This window comes from Rhincodon typus, chromosome 30 (assembly GCF_021869965.1).
Source record: "Rhincodon typus isolate 14 chromosome 30, sRhiTyp1.1, whole genome shotgun sequence".
Classification (NCBI taxonomy): Eukaryota; Metazoa; Chordata; class Chondrichthyes; order Orectolobiformes; family Rhincodontidae; genus Rhincodon; species Rhincodon typus.
In genome coordinates this window covers 12,530,831-12,553,987 of record NC_063361.1, presented here as the reverse complement: position 1 = coordinate 12,553,987, position 23,157 = coordinate 12,530,831, and the positions used below count along the sequence as shown (strand labels likewise).

Here is a 23,157-nt window from a genome sequence, read left to right as displayed (position 1 = left end):
GCTTGGCCTGCTGTGTTCATCCAGCTCTACACCTTGGTATCTCAGATTCTCCAGCATCTGCAGTTCCTACTATCTCTGGTAAAATCTTAGCCACCATTTGTACTTTTTCATAAGCATGCTAAGCATATAAGTGAATACTCTGGGGATAAGGGTTTAATCCCAAAATGGCAGCTAGTGGAACTTGAATAAATCTGGAATTAAAAACTTGTCTCAGTGATAGTCACCACAAAGCTATTTTCAATTATCATAAGAAAACCATCTAGTTCACTAATGATCTTTCGAAAAGGAAACTGTCATCCTTACCTGGTCTGGCCTACGTGTGACTCCAGATTCACAGTAAATGTCACTGACCCTTAACTGCACTTTGAAGTTTAAGAGCAATTAGGAATGGGTAGTAAACTTGCCTTGCTGGCGACACCCACATCCCATGAACGAATAACGATAAAGTATTTAATGTTCATGAAAAGCAAAGAAAAACCTCATGGCATGAACAAAATAATACTTTTCTATTGTTGAGAAAGAAACTCTATTGTCAAAAGTAGCAGCAACCAATGATTCAATTTATTACCAGTGACACCAAATCAAACCTCTAAGTGAGCTCAAAGTTTTGACATCTTTCAGGCGAGGATACAATATTGCCCTATCTGACTGGTTCTACAAAAATGGCTTTCCATGCACAAGTAATATAGTGTCACAAGTAAATAAAGAGTAGTTGAAGTTCGCCACAATTAGTTCTCTTTGCTGTCAGAAATGACCCCACTCCCCATGTATGTTCAACAAAGAAAAAAAATGGTAAATTGAGTCAAGTCAAGATGTTACCTCGGTCATCCTGGTACCTTGGTGCTCCCTGCCTTTGTCGATTAGCTGCATTTACTATTTCATCTTTCCTACGTGCTTGAGTAATGTGGATGGCTTCCAGATGTCGATCAAGAGCTGTAGAAATATTTGCATGAAGAGGCGAACTGCGAAGGCGTTCCATTTTTCCAAGTAATGTCACAACCTGTTAAAAGAGGATTATTACAGATCATGCATTTATTAATCTAGTCATAAAAATGTGCTATTACTTTACTGGTGCTGGTACTTAAATAGGGCTGTAAGTTACTGCTTGTATGCTTAACTATGCGTAAATTTAAATTAGTTTGCATGGTCATACATAGGGAATAAAATATATATGGATGAAATGATCTCCAGTTAATTGAAGTTTGCAAAATATAAAATGTGAATTTATTTTTTGCATGTGTAGCATATAATGGGTGTGAAAATTATAAAATATTTTTAAAGTTGAACTAATAATTAAATTTCTACAGGACAAAATAACCATAAGTATTTAAAAATAATATTTACATCAAAACAGAAATGACTAAAACTAACTGGAAACAAACAAAGTATTGGCTATAATCAGTTAAAACGCTGACATTGAATGATGGCTCAAGAATACTTTAACATACAGAACTATAGACAGCACAAGCCTTATGAAATGAATTTATATTAATTCTTTACTTGCTCTTAACCTTAGCAAAAGTAATTGAAAAGATGTCACAGAAATCTTGGTTTCTAACAAAAATCAAATCTGATTTATTCATAACCAACTGGTCACAAAAGGGAGACTACTTTTTTTTTGTGCCAATTTACCATATGCAGAACCATGCTCATGATCAAATGCCGAATATACATAGAACCTTCCAATATGATGACACTTTGAGTGGCTTCCCTGAAACAGTTACCCCAGCATTCACACAAAATCAAAAAATTATCTTGTTTATTTGAAGTTGTGGTGTTGCAGAACTGACAGACATAACTTGCCAAAACAAATCATCAATCACTTTTTAAATACAAATTAAACTGATGCTGTGTGTAATGCCAGAAAAAAGTCTTTTCCTGCAGAATGGGAACATAGGAATGAAAGTAGGCCATTCAGCCAGTTGAGCCTGTTTTAGCATTCAATGAGATCATGGCTAATCAGTGGCCTAACTCCATATACCTGCCTTTGGCCTATATTCCTTAATACCTTCGCTTAACAAAAAACCCATCTACCTCAGACTTAAAATTAACAACTGATTGCGTATCAACTGACATTTGTGGAAGAATTTCCAGACCTCTATACCACTCTTTATGTGTCCCTCCTGAATAGTCTGGCCCTAATATGCCCCCTACTTCTAGAATCTCTAATCCATAGAAATAGTTTATATTTATCTTACCCTGCCTTTTCCTAGTCATATCTTGAAGTCTTCAATTAGATCATCCCTCAACCTTCTAAATTTTAGAGAAAACGGGCCTGATTTGTATAATCTCTCCTCATAACTTAACCGCGAATCCAGGGGTCATTCTTGTAAATCTACATTGTGGCCCTCCAAGGCCAATATATCCTTCCTAAGGTGTGGAGTCCAAGTTTCATAAATTAATGGTTACCATAATTTGCAGAGTCATAGCAAGAATTGCTGGAATGATCAATAATCTCAGTAACCTGGTTTCCAAGATCCTGACAGACCCTTCTGGAAAACTTGAACTTACAAAGACTGCTGCTTTGATAGCTGGCGTGATACCTAGCATTTGTACAACTTCACTTGGATAATGTTGTATGAGCATGAACCTGCATTTCATCTTATTTCTCTGATATGAAAGTCATATACTGCATATATGATGCAATAAAATCACCACTTTATGAAAGTGAGAACTATGCATACGGTTGACAACTTCACTGGGGGAGAAAAACTAGTCTGCATCCTTATGAATAACGGTATCTCACTGATTGGCAGTGATGAAGGAAACTATGAAGGCTTAAAAACCCTCCAGAAAAGATTTTGATGTACCTGCCATTTATTATTTCACCTTAGAACAATAGAAAATCATAAATAAAAACCAAATGAACTGCGGATGGTGTAAATCAGGAACAAAAACAGATGCTGCTGGAGAAGCTCAGCAGGTCTGGCAGCATCTGTGAAGAAAAAAATCAGAGTTAACGTTTTGGGTCCGGTGACTCTTCCCCAGAACAGAAAATTATAAATACTTCCTATTAAGACTGCAAACATCTAAATCAGACAAACTGTATAAGATCAGCATTGATATTGTTATGTATTAGCAAAAGTGAATAAAAGCAATATTACAAATCACCCATCAACTGCTGTTTCATCAGCACGTGCTCAATGATTGATAGATGTACCAGCTACTTATACAAAAATGTCAGATTTGGAAAATTAACATATGAATGTCAAATATGTTTTAAATACTCGTTGTTTTATTTCTCAGCAAGTACTATTGTTCAGTGTATTCAAAACGAGTAAATTCTGATATTTCTCCAAATATCTGCAGCATTTTTTTATTCATTCATGAGACGTGGGTGTCACTGGCTGGCCAGCATTTATTGCTTGTCCCCAGATGGCCTTCAGAAGGTGGTGGTGAGCCGCCTTCTTGAACCTCTGCAGTACAGCATTTCCAAAATGTGGATGGTGAGACTTCCAACGGTTACTGACATGTTAATGGAAATCTTTGTGGGGTAAGAGTTAACAGGTGCAGGTCAGTTTTCCCAGACATTGTACCAAGACCCCAATATAGCTCCAACGGCAATTCTGAAATGAGAATGCTGAAGTCATTGACATCTCCAGATTGTTTGGCACCTTTGCACTATCTAATCCTGCTGGCCACCTACTGCTTTGTTAACCATTAACTCCAGAGTCTTTTCCGTCTTTCTGTAGGTCCTTCTCATCTTTCAGGAAGATGCAGCAGTAGACTTGGAGTAAAGGAGAATGCTGTCTGAGAAACACTTTTACTAACTTCCTTTTCCAACTACCAGAGAATTGTTATTAGGTATAGGTAATTCATATAACACTTGTGAACAGGAACAAGAAATATTGGAATGGGAGGTCAAAACATTGCTTAACAGAGAGAAAGCTTGGGTCTTAACTTTACTATAGGAGTTTGAGAGGCAGCTAGAAACCCAGCCTACAAATAAACTCCACGACATGTATAATCTATTGCTGAGAGTATTAGGCTACTTGCTTGAGTTACTGCACCATCTTTTAGTCCAAGGAGTTTCATGTAAATATGAGTGCAACATTTCTAACCAATGGTCTTAGCAGCCTTTAATCTACTATGGAGCATGTATTCACTTCTGGATACTGTAGCATGACTTATGCCAGAAGTTTATATGATCAGCTCAGGCAGCTTTGATAGAAGGTTCAACTGACATAATCTAAGCTGTGGCACAGCAACCACGATAGGCCATTTAGCCCCTTGAGCCTGTTCCACAATTCAGTTAGATCATGTTTGAGTTGCATGTTACTCAGTTTAGCAGCTTTGGTTCCATATTGTCTTAATACTATTATCTACTAAAAATAAATCAATCACCGTTTTGAAATTTTCAATTGATCTCAACAGCATTTTTACCAAGTTTCATGTTTCTTGTAACCATTGTATGAAGTGTTTCCTGTCATTCCCTGAACATTCTTGCATAATTTTTAAGGTTATGCATTTGGCACTAAGTATTTCCCCAAAATAATCTACCCCAATAAATGCTTTCTTCATAATAAACATCTCAATCAGTTTACTCCTCAGTCTTACATATTTTAAGGAATACTAGTATTTATGCAAACTGTAATGCGTTTAGTCTCAGTAGTATTCTGGTGAATCGGTGCTGCATCTGCTCAAATCCAATATATAAATATATCCAATATATGTGAGATTTGAAAGGATCTCTTCCCCAACATTTGCACCAGTGCTGTTCAAAAATGACAGCTACTCACCATGGAGTGTAACTGCCACAGGCATGTGGCAAATCACAGAATCACACAATATTGATTTGTGTTATAGTTGCAGTTGGGGTCTGGGTAAGGATGTCAGACCACTGTTTGTTGTCCATCCCAATTCAGCAAGGCCTCATCAGCCATAAGAACTAGGAGCAGGAGTAGGCAATTCAATCCCTCAATGTGCCGCACATTATAATCTAATTATTCTGATCTCATCTTCATCTCAACTCTACTTTCCTGCCTTATTCCCTTTAATCCTTTAACCCATTACTAATTAAAAATATACCTCCTGCTGAAACTTATTTACTGTCCTGGCATTTAAAGTAGTGAATTCCAGAGATTTATGACCCTTTAAGAGAAATACTTCCTCCTCATCGGTTTTAAATCTGCCATCCCTTAGCCTAAAATTATGGCCTTTCATTTTAGATTGCCCCACAAGGGGAAACATCTGCTCCATGTCTACTTTGTCAATTCCCTTTAACACCTTATATATCTCAATTAGATCTCCTCTCATCCTGATTGTTGATGGTTTAAAACCTAAAAAGTTCTTTCAAAAGATTGCACATTCATCTATATGTATTGTATTATGTAGTGAATATGGTGACCTCATTGCCCAATGTTTAGCGGCATCAAAATCCTACTTCATAATACTGATATACATTGTTCTTGTTTATCCTGGACAACTCCCTACAGAAGGCAGATGGTATCTAGCATTTCCCATTGCCAAAGAAATCAATTGGAGAGGAGTCACTTCAACATTTGTAAATGCATTACCTGTTTTTACATACTGACCCCCTGTTTCCTTCAGCATTGTTGAAATTCTTTCTCAACAATTTGATGAGCTGAATAGCTTCCAGCTCCATTTTAAAATTATCCTGATAGTTTGACTCCTCTTAACCAAATCAACATCGTTAACGTTTGTTTCGAGATCAATTTTCTGTTTATACCTGTCGTAATTTAGCATTGTGTGGTGGCATGATAAATGTACACAGAGGGAGAAACGGACAGAATGTTTTTAAAAAAAGCTCTCAGTGCTTGTTAACAATTGAAATGATTTGTAATTTTATTTTTGATAAGGTATTAAATAACTTAAATCAAGTTATAGAAGCCATTGTATATAAGCATATGAATGTGTTGGCTATGGATAGTGGGGACTATACTACAGGTGTGGTCTAAACAGAACTCTATGCAACTCTCAAATAACTTCCAGCCCTTTGTATATCCTAGAGCCGAGGGTCACCTTAGCCTTTTAAGTTATTTGTTGAAACAGTCCATTAGTTTTTCTTTTAATTTCTTCACATGAACGCCAAAATCACTCTGCTTTGCTACGAATCCTAACTTCATATCGTTCCGAAAATACCGTGATCTATTATTATTATAGTGCAAAGTAGATGACCCAGCACATCCTCACACTCAACTCCATTTATCACTTTTACCCACTCACTTAATCTATCGATATCCCTTTGCAAACTACACACTATGCTAACTAAATCTGTGTTATCTGCAAGTATGATGTATGGCTTTTTATTCTTATATGTAAGTCAAGAGAATTTAAGAAGAACAGCAATGTTCTCACCTACTTTTAATACTTGGAGCTGGAGACCATTGTGTCAATCTTCAGTAGCATTCGCCCAGATTCTGTTGTAGTGTGTACTTACGATGTCTGCACTTATTTAGGTTGTTTCTGCACACTTAGTTCTAAACAGTTTTGAATCACAAATTACTTAAGTGCAATCCAATGATGGCGTAACAAGGGAGACAACATCTGAATGCACAGGGAAATCAACTGTGCATCTCTTTAGTCAACATTGAGAAATAAACAGTAGAAGAACTGAAAGGAAACATAGATTATAATGGATAACTTAAATATCAAATAAAGTACAGAAAGAGAAATAAAGATAAAGACTGGATTAAGAAAAAGGAAGAGGAGACAGCAAGGAGAGGCAAAAAATTACAGATTTATATTGACATTTTCAAAAGTGTCATCAAGGAATAACAAAATAAGGCTCCACATTTGTAATTATTTAATTGCAGTACCACAAGCTGATTGATGGTATTTTGTATCTATTAATCGTAATATTTATCAGCTCAATAACAAGACTTTCTGTTGCAGGTTTAGTTTGAGTATAGGAACTTTATGATATTCAATCATAGAAACGGTGAGGCAGATAGTCAAATACCTTTTTGGCAAAGCTAACAATGAAGATGCACAACTCAAAACAACATTCGGATGTTGGTAACTAACTGCACAAATACTCCTTAACTAAACTTTCTGAAACATTAACATGTAAACATTGGTGAGCACCATGAGCCTTCATGTTTCATAGAAAAATCTGACCCATTATATTCTTTACTTCATTTTTTTAGTAATATTTAGTCTAGCATGTCCGTCCCCGCATTGATTTTTTTTATTTTTCCTTGTGCCTGATATCTTATTCTCTCCTCCTGTGATGACAAATACAAAATAATAATTTTGTGAGTATTCCATTTTTTTAAATTTTAATTACAGCTATTATTTCTGGTGATTGGTAAGGGATTCAAATTACTTCCTTTCTTTTAATGTACTTGGTTTTTTCAATGTACCCTGACTTCAAAATCCTGGTATTAATGTGGTTTTCAAAACATTGTATGTTTAGTTCACTAGAAGTGGGATTGTGAAAGCACATTTGAATGCAATGGCTCAAAAGGACTAACTTCTTGCCTTCAACATGATAACCTGTCTGCTCCAAAAATCTAATAAATCAGTGCATGAAAGACAACTGATCCAAACTGTTGGTTTACTCGTAGATTTGTACTCTCTATCTCTTCCTACTATGGTCTATCATTTTGTAAATTAATACCTTTCTCTTTTGTCTTGCCTCTAATCTTTGATTTACCACATCTTCACAAACTTGACTCCTTGCTCCCCCGAGACAACAAGGTGCAGGGCTGGATGAACACAGCAGGCCAAGCAGCATCATAGGAGCAGAGAGGCTGACGTTTCGGGCCTAGACCCTTCATCAGAAAAGGGGGAGGGGGAGGGGGTTTTGAAATAAATAGGGAGAGAGTGGGAGGCGGATAGAAGAGGGATAGAGGAGAGGATAGGTGGAGAGGAAACAAACAGGTCGAAGAGGCGGGGATGGGGCCAGGAAAGGTGAGTGTAGGTAGGGAGTTAGGAAGGGGATAGGTCAGTCCACGGAGGACGGACAGGTCAAGGGGGCGGGATGAGGTTGGTCGGTAGGAGATGGAGGTGCGGCTTGAGGTGGGAGGAGGGGATAGGTGGGAGGAAGAACAGGTTAGGGAGGCAGGGACGAGCTGGACTGGTTTTGGGATGCGGTAGGGGGAGGGGAGATTTTGAAGCTTGTGAAATCCACATTGATACCATTGGGCTGCAGGGTTCCCAAGCGGAATATGAGTTGCTGTTCCTGCAACCTTCGGGTGGCATCGTTGTGGCACTGCAGGAGGCCCAGGATGGACATGTCGTCTGAGGAATGGGAGGGGGAGTTGAAATGGTTCGCGACTGGGAGGTGCAGTTGTTTGTTGCGAACCGAGCGTAGGTGTTCTGCAAAGCAGTCCCCGAGTCTCCGCTTGGTTTCCCCGATGTAGAGGAAGCCACACCGGGTACAGCGGATGCAGTATACCACATTGGCAGATGTGCAGGTGAACATCTGCTTGATGTGGAAAGTCTTCTTGGGGCCTGGGATGGGGGTGAGGGAGGAGGTATGGGGGCAGGTGTAGCACTTCCTGCGGTTGCAGGGAAAACTGCCGGGTGTGGTGGAGCTGGAGGGGAGTGTGGAGCGGACAAGGGAGTCACGGAGAGAGTTGTCCCTCCGGAAAGCAGATAAAGGTGGGGAGGGAAAGATGTCTTTGGTGGTGGGGTCAGATTGCAGATGGCGGAAGTGTCGGAGGATGATGCGTTGGATCCGGAGGTTGGTGGGGTGGTACGTGAGGACGAGGGGGATTCTTTTTTGGTTTTTATTGCGTGGACGGGGTGTGAGGGATGAGGTGCGGGAGATGTGGGAGACACGGTCGAGGGCGTTCTCGACCACCGAGGAGGGGAAGTTACGGTCCTTGAAAAACGAGGACAACTGAGATGTACGGGAGTGGAATGCCTCATCCTGGGAGCAGATGCGGCGGAGGCGAAGGAATTGGGAATAGGGGATAGCATTTTTGCAGGAAGGTGGGTGGGAGGAGGAGTATTCTAGGTAGCTGTGGGAGTCGGTGGGCTTGAAATGAATATCGGTTTCGAGGTGGTTGCCCGATATGGAGACAGAGAGGTCCAGGAAGGGGAGAGAGGTGTTAGAGATGGTCCAGGTAAACTTAAGGTTGGGGTGGAAGGTGTTAGTGAAGTGTATGAACTGTTCGAGCTCCTCGTGGGAGCACGAGGCGGCGCCGATACAGTCATCAATGTAACGGAGGAAGAGGTGGGGTTTAGGGCCGGTGTAGGTACGGAAGAGGGATTGTTCCACGTAACCTACAAAGAGGCAGGCGTAGCTTGGGCCCATGCGGGTACCCATGGCTACCCCCTTTGTCTGTAGGAAGTGGGAGGAATTGAAAGAGAAGTTGTTGAGTGTGAGGACGAGTTCGGCTAAGCGGATGAGGGTGTCAGTGGAGGGGGACTGGTCGGGCCTGCGGGACAGGAAGAAGCGGAGGGCCTTAAGGCCATCTGCATGGGGAATGCAGGTGTAGAGGGACTGGACGTCCATGGTAAAGATGAGGTGTTGGGGACCGGGGAATTGGAAGTTCTGGAGGAGGTGGAGGGCGTGGGTGGTGTCACGGACATAGGTAGGGAGTTCCTGGACCAAGGGGGAGAAAATGGAGTCGAGATAGTTGGAGATCAGTTCGGTGGGGCAGGAGCAGGCGGAGACAATGGGTCGCCCAGGGCATTCAGGTTTGTGGATTTTGGGAAGGAGATAGAAGCGGGCAGTGCGAGGTTGGGGAACGATGAGGTTGGAGGCCGTGGGTGGGAGGTCACCTGAGGTGATGAGGTTGTGGATGGTTTGCGAGATGATGGTTTGGTGCTCAGGGGTGGGGTCTTGATCAAGGGGGAGGTAGGAGGAGGTGTCGGAGAGTTGGCGTCCGGCCTCGGCGATGTAGAGGTCAGTGCGCCATACTACAACTGCACCTCCCTTGTCCGCGGGTTTTATGGTGAGATTGGGATTGGAGCGGAGGGAGCGGAGGGCTGCACGTTCTGCGGGGGAGAGGTTGGAGTGGGTGAGAGGGGTGGAGAGGTTGAGGCGATTGATGTCTCGACGGCAGTTGGAGATGAAGAGGTCGAGGGAGGGTAGGAGGCCTTGGGGTGGTGTCCAGGAGGAGGGGGTGTGTTGGAAGCGGGAGAAGGGGTCAGTAGAGGGAGGGTTAGGTTCACGGTCAGAGAAGTAAGCGTGGAGGCGGAGGCGGCGGAAAAACTGCTCTATGTCCAAGCGTGAGCGATATTCCCTGCGACTCCTTGCTCCCCCTATTCAGTTTAAAATCCCCTTCACTTGCTGGTTATATGAATAGCAAGAATACTGGCCCCAGGACAGTTCAAGTGGAGATCATCCCATTAGCATACATCCCCTTATTCTCTGTATTGGTGTTGCTGACTACCTGGACTCACATTCTTTGCTGCAGAGAACAGAGTTAATCCCTCTGACTATACAGTCCCCTACTCCATTACATTCCTTTTGCTTGCTCCACTAGAATGGCTTCCTGTAGAGTGGTAACATGGTCTGTTTTCTCTTCTACCCTGCAGTCGCCACTCTCCTCCAAACAAGCTGAAATAACCTCAAACCTGTTGGACAATTGCAAAGGCTGCTGGCCACTGAGTCCCCTTATCTGCCTAACTTACTGTTACACTCAATAAAAACCGAAAGAAGTGCGGATGCTGTAAATCAGGAACAAAAACAGAAATTGCTGAGGAACTGTTCTGAGAAAGGGTCACTGGACCGGAAACGTTAACTCTGATTTTTTTTTCTTCACAGATGCTGCCAGACCTTCTGAGCTTTTCCAGCAACTTCTGTTTTTGTTACTGTTACACTCTCCTATCAATGAACGCTGACCAAACCAGAAGATCACATCCTAACAAGTGTAACTGCCTTCTGGTACAAAGAATCCAGGAAAACGTCTCTCTTCCTGATTGTGTTGTAGTGTTTGTATTCAACCTCCAGCTCAACAGCTTGAACATCAACACTTACTGCAGACACAACTGCCTTGGACCAGACTGGCAACGTGGAACTGTCAAATGCAGCAGCTGTGACACACCACCCATCCTGCCATCCTTAATGTGTTCTAATTAACCACTTAATTATTCAGTTATAACATTTATTTATGTTTTTTTTCTTAACCTTACCATTAGTTGCTAAACTTTTGAACATTAGGAATAGAATAAATCTTAAGCCACTTACCAGATACCATCCAAATAATCAGCTTCTTCTCTAACAGAGTAAGAATCAATTCCCGGAGATAATCAACCATCAGCAATTAGTCAACAGTCATAATCTGTCTCTTCTTTTCATGACAGGCAGGCCTCGCCCCTAACTGACATGCTTGATCAAAAAGTGCTGAATTGTTGGCCCTGTAGGGTGAATGCATCGTGCCGTTCAGACGACCATGTACACAGCATACTTTGTAGATGATGGTCACAGTGACACATTGAGAGTGGCATCTTTTCCTGGTCGTGTAGTGGTGTTTCAATTGCCAGAAGTGCATTAAACAGCAACCTGGATTTGGGAATCTGGCAATTTGTACAAATTCCATTGCTCTGTCATGTTCACTGATGGTGTTTATGGGTAACTACAGACATTCATTTTTGTTTTATGCAGGCACATGCAAGCCACTGGGCTAATATGTGCCATGCACTCTGTTGCAGTCTAAAGGACGCTGAAGCAGAAGTACTGAAAGCAATCATTACTTGATTGCTACTGGCAAAATGATGACTTACCAGAAAAGGCCATAGCTTCTGCTGCATGAGGACTGTTACTTTTCAACAGGTTAATCTAAGTAAACTTGAATTTATTTCTCATGGTGCATTTCTGACCACTAATTCCTGGTCTGCAGAATTTGCATGCAACAATGCCCCAGTGCAGTGCTCTAGCAGCATTTACTGCAAATCCAACATGTTTACCTTTCTACTACTTACCTCTTACACATAGAATTGGGCTGCCAGACTTAGTGCTATTGTCCCTATGAGCATTCATCTTTCCTAAAAACTAACAAATTATGCTAAAAGCCAAGGATAATTAGGCAGTCCAATCACCAAACAGCAACAGGGCTCTATATACGTAAAAAGACCCTGATTTGCATGCGATTATTAACCAACCGTTCTTTTCAGCTGGGTATTCAGACTACCTAGTTTGAGCATGCCAGGAAAATCATGTCCGTGCACAATTGATAGAAACAAAATGCTAACAACTTCCTAGCGATTTTTAGAATGCGAGTGCCATCTGCCAGACAAAAAGCATCAAAATGCACCCCTTTGAGCAGATTACAGAGATTTAGAGAGGTTTAATTTTTGTATTTATCTGTTTTCCCTGACTTTGAAGCACTTTTTGGCAAAATGTCCCATTCCTGACATTGTTTTTCTCCCTCTTAGGTAAGAGATGTCAATCAGGAGTTTAAAAAATGTATGATTTATCTTTACTCCAACATTCATTCACTATACCATTCCTCTATTCTCCTGGCTGGCTTGACTCTGAATTAATTAAGTTATAACTATTTTTGAACAAAATAGTAACAAAGTTACTAACTGCCAAACTATATTACTTTCTAAATGTTAAGAAATAATACAATAACTATATTTACAATCAATTGTGTACATAAATGGCACTAGCTTCTGTGACAACTATGACCAGTTACGATGATAAAATCTACTTCTATCTATCTGTAGCAATATTTTTAGAAGGAACAGAAAACTTAAATAGAAAAAGTTTGAACTATACCGAAGCAGATCCACCAAATGGATATGAAATACAGTCAATTAACCAATCTACCAGCTGTAACTGAAACAGAAACATACTCTTGCTTGTTCACGCAGTTGATCAACAATCAAACGATCAACCCGGGAAGGGTTTGATGGTAGCCTGGGAATGGGTGTATTATTTGAACTGGTCACTCTCTTTCCTGGGTAGTTCCTGGCAAGTGCTGCTTCAGTCTTAAAAAGGGAGAAGGGGAAAACGGTCATAACCAATACCAGATTTTAATACAACAAGATTAAACTTCAAAAGAAAAAAACATTTTCAGGTGACAATTTAGCAAAAGTGTTTACTGATATGTCTACCCAGAAACCAGTTGCCCTGGTAACCACATATAATAAGTGGCAAACTGAAAAATAAGCTGAGAAATAAACAAGATACTTAGGAAGCCTTTTTTTTTCATATACTATGTGAACTTTCTGTTATTATGATCTCCATTTAGCTACTGTGTGACATTACAGAATATCACAATAGCACATCAAGGTATGTTTTATTGAGTTTAAGGATGAAACATGGTGTTGGAGCAAAAGATAAGCTTCAGTCGGGCTGTGCTGTACTGATCTGAGATGACAGCAGTGTGTATTTGAAATGGGAATTATCTCACCATGACAAGAACAAATTATTTATAAGTTATGTGAGAGTACACATACTGAGGGGGAAGTATGTATTCGGGATTTCCAATTCGAAGAAAATATACTCAATGCAAAACAGCTTTTATTTTGAATTAAAAAAAACAGCAAATTAGCTTTACAAAATTCTGAGAAATATTTATCAGTAATATTCCTATTCAATATGGATAAGCTAATTAGCCAGTACTTGTAAAATTTGATAGGGGCAGTGAATTGTAAATTAATACAAAATGATCTGTATTGCACATTTCTGGAACAAGGCCTCTTCATTCCATCCCAAGATTACCTGTTGGAAAATCAGGCTGAGCAGGAATGGAGCATAAGGTCAGGGACACAATTTTCTTACCATTGCAATATGCTCAGCCTACGTTATGGAGTGATCCCGGGAAAATTAGATTCCTAATCTTTTATGATAACAAAATAGATGAAATGAAACAAAAAGAGACTGATTTTACATAGGTTGCAAATCTTACTTAAACACACCAGAAATGTTAAATCAAAGCATTCTTAAACAATATTTTAAAAATTGATTAGTTGGCATGAATTAATTCCATTTATCAGAATAAACATAAATTAATTCAAATTATACTGCAATACACAAAGCAAATTTAAGATTTTCCAATTATAGTGTGTAACACTGTCAATGTTAAAAGGATGAAACAGAGTATTTAAGAAAAATGTCAAAACAATGCAAGCTAAGCACCCGACAATGACAAATACATTAGTATATAGCACTTAACAGTTGTTTTAAATACTGGAATTAAGGGAAACTGAAATTTGGTATAATTTGAGGAGGAAAAGATGCAGATTCACATCAAACACATGAAAGTCCACCTCACTGTAGCTATAAGACAACAGATGTCAATTGAAAACAAAGTCAATTGCAAAGGATATTTTGAAATGGTTCCGAAAATGTGCATTTTTCAAAATAACATTTAAAATATGTAAATATTGAAGTGGTTGAAGAATTTCTTCCCTTGTCTGGCATGTATACACTGAGATAAATCTAAGTGAAGTCTATATAATGAATATTCATGCATTCATTATATTAGAACTCCTCAATGGAGTACTGCATCAAGGTCATCTGATTTTCCATCTACTTAAACGGACAGATAGAAATTCAAATGGACTTCCTGTTGGCACACGATCCTCCTTGTCTGGTTTTACTCGTCAAATCTGGTAAACCAATATCATGAGGAACAACAGTAGCTAAGTTCTATACCATAAATAGAAAATTTCTATTGATATACATAAACTAAAGAAGATCATTCATTTAGTTATTCTTCATTCCACAAAATATTAATCAACTACATTTTTACAGCATTTTTGCAATACATTAAGGTGAAAAGAAAGCCAATGAATACTTTTGTTTTCTATTTTTAATAGGAAAGAAATAAACACCATGAATTTCTCTGGCTTTTTAAAACAAAATCAATATCATTGCTAGCGTGGAAGTCCTCAAATAGGGTCTACCTCCCCAAGAAATATTCCAAGGTTAACTAACCCAAGAAAGTAATATTACTGGCTAATGTTACACTGGGACAGGAGTAGGCCACTCACGCCACTGATTCTGCTCCATCATTCAAATTGATAGAAACAGAAATTCGGAGCAATATCAGATTATTTGGCCCTTTCAGCTTGCTCTTTCATCTAATATGGTCATGGCTGATCCTCTCTCAATATCATATTGTTGTCTTCACCCCATACCCTGATGCCTTTAAAATCTAAATTCAGATTTGACTACTTCAATCTCCATTTTAATGAAGAATTCTATATTATGGTCACTCTTCCCCAAGGGACTCTGCACTACAGTGTTAATTATTCTTTTCTCATTGCACAGTACCCAGTCTGGGATAGCCTTTCTCTGGTTGGTTCAACATTTCGGTCGGAAAAAAACAACACTACGGGAAAGTTTCCTCCACACTGCCATTGTTAGTTTAGTTTGTCCAATCTCTATGTAAATTAAAGTCACCCATGATTACAGTTGTTCCCTTATTGCATGCGTCCCTGATTTATTAATTAATACCTTTCCTGAGATTTCCACTATTACTTTGAGGTCTGTAAACAAACCCAAACAATGATTTCCAACCCTTGGATTTTTTTATCTTCACCCATACAGATTCAGCATCATGATTCCTGAGCTAATATCCGCATCACTATTGCATTGATTCTTTTCTTCGCTAACAATGCCACTTTACCTCCTTTCCTTTTTTGTGTCCTTCCTGAATAATGAATACCCCTAAATATTCAAATCCCATCCTTGGTAACCCTGCAGCTATGTCTCTGTAATCACAACTATGTCATAACCGTTTAGTTTTATTTGATCTGCTAACCATCTACTTTACTGCAAATACTCCATGCATTAACACACAATGGCTTTAGACTTGACTTTTTAACATTGTTAGTTATTTTAGCTTTATCTTGCACTATTATCATGGCTGTTTTGTAACTCAGCTACATATATTTGCCTTTAGTCTATAACGCTTAATATATTTAACTATTAATAATCGATACATTTTAGTTTTGAATTTTTTCAACTTATTTTATTGAAGAAAAAATTCCAGGTATCTACAATACTATCTGGCAAAAAAAACGTGCTGACACCACCTCTGAACGGCTAAACTCTAATTTTAAGCTTATATCCTTTTGTCTGGATGCTATTATCAAAGGAAATAGTTCATTTCAATCTTTTATCTCTGCCTATTATTTAATCATCCCAAACATCTCAATAAGATCACTCTAAAGTATTTATTACCTAAGAAAACACTAATTTAGTATATGCAACTTTTCCTTCTTTAATTTAACCCTTTCAGTTGTGATATTGTTCTGGTGAATCTCTGTATCCCCTCCAAGTGCTGCCCAGAACTGAATACAGTACTGTTTGTGCACTGAGCAGAATTTTGTTAAAGTGCAGTATAACTTGCACCCTTCTTTTTAGCTGCTTTGAAATAAAGACCTACATTACATTAGCACTTTTTTTTGTATACATGCCTACTAGATTTAGACCTGAATTTTCAGAGATGGACAGGATCTCTGAATTAGCCATAATGGCGCTAGGGCCCCGATTCTGAAAATCCCACCACTGAACCCAATACCTACCATTTTCGCCAGAAAGATATCCGTGATTCATGGAAAAAGCTGCACATGTAAAACCGTAGCTGCCTTCAAACATATGCAATTTTTGTTAGTGGAATCTGGAAAACATGAGTCATGGGCTTCAGACATTTGTCCAAAAGATCTAGAGTTGCCGCAGTCATTTAGAAATGTATGCCACTCTTTGGGAGAGGTAAGGGACCTTTTTGAATAGGCTCAGGGACCCCTTGGGAATATGCCCTTTGCATTTGTTAAATGTAGATAATAATATGTGAAAGAAGTGGATAAACTAATTGAAACTGGCAATGCTACCAAAGTGTTTAATTCCCCAATCTCTTCAAACTGAAAGAAAAACAATCTATTATGAATTCTTGCAATTTTACTAGGCTGACTGTTCACATAATCCTGAGGGTTATCATTATAGGAATAATGCTACATGACTTATTCCACAATCTATCATCATCGCAGTGAGGAAGGGGGCAAAGCTTGTAAATTCAGTCTGAATGACAGTTCCAAGTGGTTATTGTGGATGCAAATTCTCAGTCCGTTAGCAGCATTACCTCTAATTTTCTTTCTGACTGTGTGGACCTCCAAGATCTGTGCACAGCACAGACTGAAGTCAATGCTGAGATTGGTATGTTAACACCGAACCCTGGAGCGGCTTAGAGAGAACACTGTCCCCTGAACCATGTGGCCAACAGTAAATCAGTTGAGAAAATATGGCAAAACAAGAAAAAATTCTCAATCTCAAGAAAATTAGTTTGATTCTGCAACAAGATTTTGAATGGCAAGATGAGAATCTTGCTAGTGAGTGGTGAGAGGCTTGTTTGCCATTAGTACCCCTCAATGACATGCATTTTCACATTTTCCAACTCCTTTCTATTTAGGTTGAAGGTACAAGATTGATACTAGTGTGTGCAAAAGGAAAACGTACAATAAAGTGTTTAGATTGGAGATTCCTCAAGTGTGAAGAACAGGGTTTTAATTTAATTTATAACAAATTAAATCAGATAGACATGGCAAGTTGGGTGATGTGTTACAGCTGCAGGATGTGAACGATGATGGATACCAAGGTGTTCCACAGTGAACACATCTGCAGTAAATGTTCACAGCTCTAGCAACTACATGTCCAACATGAGCAGCTAGAGTCTGACCTGCAGATGGTGCACTGCATCAGGCAAGGGAAAGTTACCTCGGCACTTTGTGCCTCGAATGTATCTCATGAGTGCGATACGTATCTTAGACTAGACAATCAAACGTGGTCTGTGATCAACAACAGAAGGATGTGATTACAGTTGAGGCAGACATAGGAACTCAAGCTGCAGCCCTTGAGGAGCCTCCTTCTCTGCAACTGTCCAACAGTCACAAGGTTTTTGCAAATTGTGTAGACGAGGATTAGGACGGTATGGTCCATGTGCAAACTAACCGAAGGACTATGGTAGTACAGGGACCATTCAAGTGCAGAAAGGAAATAGGCACATTGTTGTGGAAAGGAACAGTAGTTCTGAAGAAGTCATACTAGACTTGAGCCAATGACTGTGTTTTTCTCTCTCCACAGATGCTGAGTTTCTTCAGCATTCTCTATGTTTCAAATTTCCAGCATCTACAATATTTTGCTTTCATTTTAAAGCAACCAGGGAGGTATTCACCATTCTCTGCAGCTTTGAATGAATCACGAGAGCCGAGTTCCCTTCCCAATGCCAGAATCACGGATATCTTTTCAGGGCTGGAGAGGAATTTGGATTGGGAGAAAGGGATGGAGTGGTCATCATCCTTATGGGTACTAACAACATTGATCTGGCTGGAAAGATGTTTCTGCTGTAAGATTTTGAATTTAAGAACGAAACTAAAAGGCAGAACCTCCAAGGTAATAATTTCAGGATTATTCCACGCCATGGGCAAACTGACTCATAGTAAATAAAGTCAAGAAGTTCAAAACATGGCTTAAAGATTGCGTGAGTGGAGTAGGTTTCAGTTCACAGGGCATTGGTACCAGTATTGGGGTAGAAGGGAGCAGTTTCAATAGGATGAGCTTCATTTGAACCTTGTTGAGACAAATGTCCTGATGAAATGAATAATTAGGGCTATAGAGAGAGCTTTAAATTAAGCAGATGGGGAAGACTCGAGTGAGGGGAATATCTAGGTTTACAAAGCAAAAGGATATGGTGGCATTGCAGGGTAACTATTTTGATAATAATACCTGAAGTGGGACAAGAAGGGAGAAAGTATACAAGCACAAAACAAAAGCAAACTGAGTCAGGGACTGGCTGGGTGCCTTACAAGGATGATTACTAAGAGACACATGCTGCTCTCTGCAACCATAGCTGATGACACAGACCCACTAACTGAGGCCAATTATGAATACAATGGGACCCATTCTGCAACCAGGACCATCGTGGAATAGATAATAGTCCTAATGAAAATGTGGTTCTGATACCTGGTTCAGATTTGAAGTCAATGCAAGTACAGTCCAGACCACATTTGCCACATAATCCTAGCATGCTGTACTCTGGGCAGCTGGAACAGGCAAAGAGGGATGTTATGGATACTGAATAGCTGAAGGACCATTACCTTCTGCAAGATGGAGCATTGCAAAGTTGGGCACAACAAGTCAGGCATGATTTAATTGATACCCAGCTCCTACAGATGTGAGCTGAGTACAGTGATTATTCATCAACTTAAAATCTATTGTTGATTGAAAGGCAAGCAGTCCCAATCTGCTCCCAGATGCATATGCAGCCTTTCATTTTGCTTTGCATTTGCTGTTGTTAAATAAAAGTAAACATTTTTGAAGGCTTTCCAATATGTGATGAAGCATTCACTTAGGATTCTGAGATGAAATGACAGCATGGACATGTAACCGGTGTAGCTTGATTTTACAACTTCAGTTACAATTACTGCCAATTTTTAGAAAAATAATCATTCATGGAATGAGGGCATTGCTGGTTAGGCCAGCATCTATTGCTTATCCCTAATTGCCCATAGGGCAGTTATAAGTCAACCACATTGCTGGGGACGTGGAATGACATGAAGGGCAGACCATGTAAGCGTGGCAGTTTCCTTCCCTAAATTACATTAGTGAAATAGATGGGTTTTTCCTTCAATGGATTCATGGTCATTAGACTCTTAATTCCAGATTTTTACTGAATTCAAATTCCAGCAGCTGCTGTGGAAGAATTTTTCCAGATTTTTTCTTGTGTCTTCAGAACATTTCCTGGGTCTCTGGATTAACAGTCCAGCAATAATACCACTAGGCAATTTCATTCCCAGATCAGACAGATAATGATGTAAAATAGCAATAGGTTTACAAACATACACTTGTATTTACAATAAAAGAGTCAGTAATGCCACTTGTCCATCAGAAACGTTTCCTTTTCATGTCCATCCCAATCCATGCACTGCAAAAGTCAGCTTCTGGCTTTCAGTGCTTGACATGGTGCGCAGCAGGGCTTTCAAAATGGCACCAGGAATCCCAGAAGGTCTTGACAGTGGCTGAGCGCTCAATAGCATGCAATACAGACCTGGTCCGTAGTGGGCTGAGCCACAGAGAATAGCATGAAAAGACTCACTACAATTCACCTAGGAACACTCCATGAAACTCCCCAAAATTGACACTTTACTGATTTCTGATAAAATTCAACCCAATGGCTTTGATTGGGGCTATGAAGGCATATGGTTATTTTCAGACAGGATTAAGTACTTAAAAGGAATTTAAATATATTGAATGGGTTTTTATTAATGAGTGTCCGTGTCCGTAACCCTGAGTCATCAAGACATTTTGAACATCATTTTATTTAATCTCAGCCAGCCTCCTGAGATCTGACCAAGATGGATTACACTCTAAATAGTAAACATTGGATTGTAGGGTGAAAGGTAGAAGGGCAAACGGTGGTCATAATTTGACACTGGGCTATAAGAGTCATGGGATGGGTACAGCAGCACTGTTTGTCATGGGAGGTATAAGGATAGATGGGAGGCAGGTAGAGTATGAGGGACTGTGGGAGTCAATGGAGGGGCATGGGGTGAGCGTGTTGGGACATGGGGAGTGTTTACCAATGAAAAAGGTTGGATTTTTGAATTAGTCTTTTTAAAGCTGGGACAAAGTCCCATGGTGCCGAGGCAGACCTTTCACACAGCCCACTTCTGCACGTGGAATCCCCTGTAGTTGTATCGGAGTTCTTTCCAACAATAGCAGACCCAATATCTGTTAGCATCTTCTCCTCCAGAACTAAAACTGGAATAACCTTCTGCTGGGTGAAGTTATCAATGCCAGGTATGTTCTTGACTTGGGAGTAAAAATTCAACCCTTCGTAAAATTCTCTACACAGACTCTGCAATATCTCTGTTCAAGTTTCCATCTTATTAGAATTTAGGAAATATTCCTTCCTTTGGCCCAACATGAATGGCCTTACATTTCTAGAAGTTAAGATCTATCAATGGCCCTCTGCAACTTGACATTCCCTACATGACTCACTGTGTCAGCAACTATAATGCTGTCAGCCAACTCGGACATTGGCTCTCAGCTTGAGTCATTACATTTATTAATGAAAAATTCAGGACTGAACAGAGACTCCTGGAGAATTCCAAAGGTCCTGCCAAGTGAAATACATAACCATCATGTTGTTCTCGGTTTCCTTATTAATTTTTCTAACAGAATCTCATGAAAAATAGTGACAGGGCAGATGATAGGAAAATACTTCCTCCTGCAGGGGAGCCTAGAACCAGGAGATGATGTTTTAAAAATAAGTGGTCTTCCATTTTCCTCTGTGAAGTCCCTGCCATCGAGAACTGTGGAGATTAGATCAACAAATATACTGAAGTCTGCGTTCGATAGATTATGATTGATAAGCAAGTCAGTGTTACAGGAACAAGCAGAAAAATGGCCTTTATACTTCAATCAAACCAGCCATGATCTTACAGATTGGAGAAGCAGGATTAAGGGCCAAATAGCCTATTTCTGGTCACATTTTCTTTTATTCATTCACTGACAGCTTTTGTTGCATATCCTTAATTACCTTTCAGACAAGTTAAACAGGCATGTGTCTGGAGACTAGTTCAGAATATCAGATTTTCTTCACTAGCTTTCAGTTCTGGATTTTATTAGTCTGGACTTGTGGACTACCAGTCCACTGACACTACCAGTCCACTGACACTACCACTAAGCCACCATCTAGAATGCAAGTACAGTAGGTAATAAGCAAGGCAAATGGAATTTTGGCATTAATTCCTAAAAGAATAGAGTACAAGGGTAGGGAGGTTTTGTTGCAACTGTCCAAGGTATTAGTGAGACCACAATGGGAGTATTGTGCATTGTTTTGGTGCCTTTGCTTGAGAAGGATCATAGTTCTATTGGAGGCAGTTCAAAGGAGGTTCACTGAAGGGTTATAGAGAGCAGGTAGTAAAGTGGAATTGAGGCTGAGATGAAATCAGGCATAATCGTATCAAATGGTGGAGCAGGCTCAAGGGGTTGAATTGCCTACTCCCAAATTTATGTGCTTATATCCTCTGATGATTATCATCTTTTGGATACTTTCTGGAACTGCATATAAAACAACATTCATAAAAAGTCCCTTATTTTCCACATCATTAACCTCAAAATTTAATCTATTCATTAGGCTCACATACTTCTATCAATGCACGTTGACTTTCTAAAAAGCAGTTCATATTTTCAAAGGTGTGTGTCTTAATAATAGATTCTAGTAAATTTCCCACAATCAAGATTAGATTAATTGGTCTATAATTTCATGTTTTTTCTCTCTCTAGCCTTTCTTATGTAGCAAAGTTATATTGTGAATTGTCCAATCAAACAGCAACAATTTCTGAATCAAGAGTTTTACTCACAACTAATTTACACACCTATGTCCCTTAATATATTGGTGTGCAAATCATTAGGTTTTGATAATTTGTCAACATTCGGTCTCTTTATGCTCTCCATGATGTTACTTACTAATAATAAAAATCAATACATACTTTTAAAGGCAGAGGTAGATAGATTCTTGATGGACAAGGGATTGAAGATTATCAGTAGGTATGATTGTGGAGTTGAGGTCACAGATCACAGATCGTATTATTGAATGACAGAGCAAACTAGAGATGCCAATTAGCCTATTCCTGTTCCTAATTTGTATGTTCATATTGTGATGAAAGGTGTGTGACTTGTTTATACTGACTTCTTTTTTAAGAAAAGAGTTTGTATTTTAAAATAGTGGTATATTGGTGTTGGTCTAATTTTGTGGAGGGGTTTAAAAATCAACTAAGTTAGTCTTTCCAGAACCATGCTTTTAACCAGTGTGCGTCGCCTGGATGTTAACAGAAAAACATTTATAATGCGAGACTTACAACTGGAGAGAGAAAATTAGGAAGGAAACTAACAACAAGGGTACACAAATGCCAACTGGCTACAAAAAGACACAACCAATACTTGCTCATCTCAATTCACATGGATAAGGAGTACCACCAATTCGACCAGGACAACACCAAAATCCTGGGACAAGCTAAGCAGAGATAGGCACGGGAATTCCTAGAAGCCTGGTAAATTAGGTTAATAAGTTCAAAAGCTATTGAGCAATTCAAAGGAGACCTGGCGAGGATCAAAAGCAAATATCACCACTCCTAGAAAAAGAAGATTGCTCAGAGCAGTTAGGCAAATAAATTAGTTCAGGGATAGTAGGAACTGCAGATGCTGGAGAATCTGAGATAACAAGGTGTAGAGCTGGATGAACAGAGCAGGCCAAGCAGCATCAGAGGAGCAGGAAGGCTGAC

At 39.6% G+C, this 23,157-nt stretch overlaps 1 protein-coding gene across 1 annotated transcript in view; it reads right to left on the bottom strand.

Annotated features, from left to right (window-relative positions):
* The window catches only part of moto (minamoto), a 64,492-nt gene that overhangs the window by 2,555 nt on the left and 38,780 nt on the right, over nt 1–23,157 (bottom strand). Inside the window, exons 6-7 of the mRNA XM_048614397.1 lie at nt 12,718–12,852; nt 820–1,000 (exon numbers count right to left, since the gene is read on the bottom strand). Of these exons, the coding sequence (XP_048470354.1) occupies nt 820–1,000; nt 12,718–12,852 (316 nt within the window). The remainder of the gene's footprint in view (nt 1–819; nt 1,001–12,717; nt 12,853–23,157) is intronic.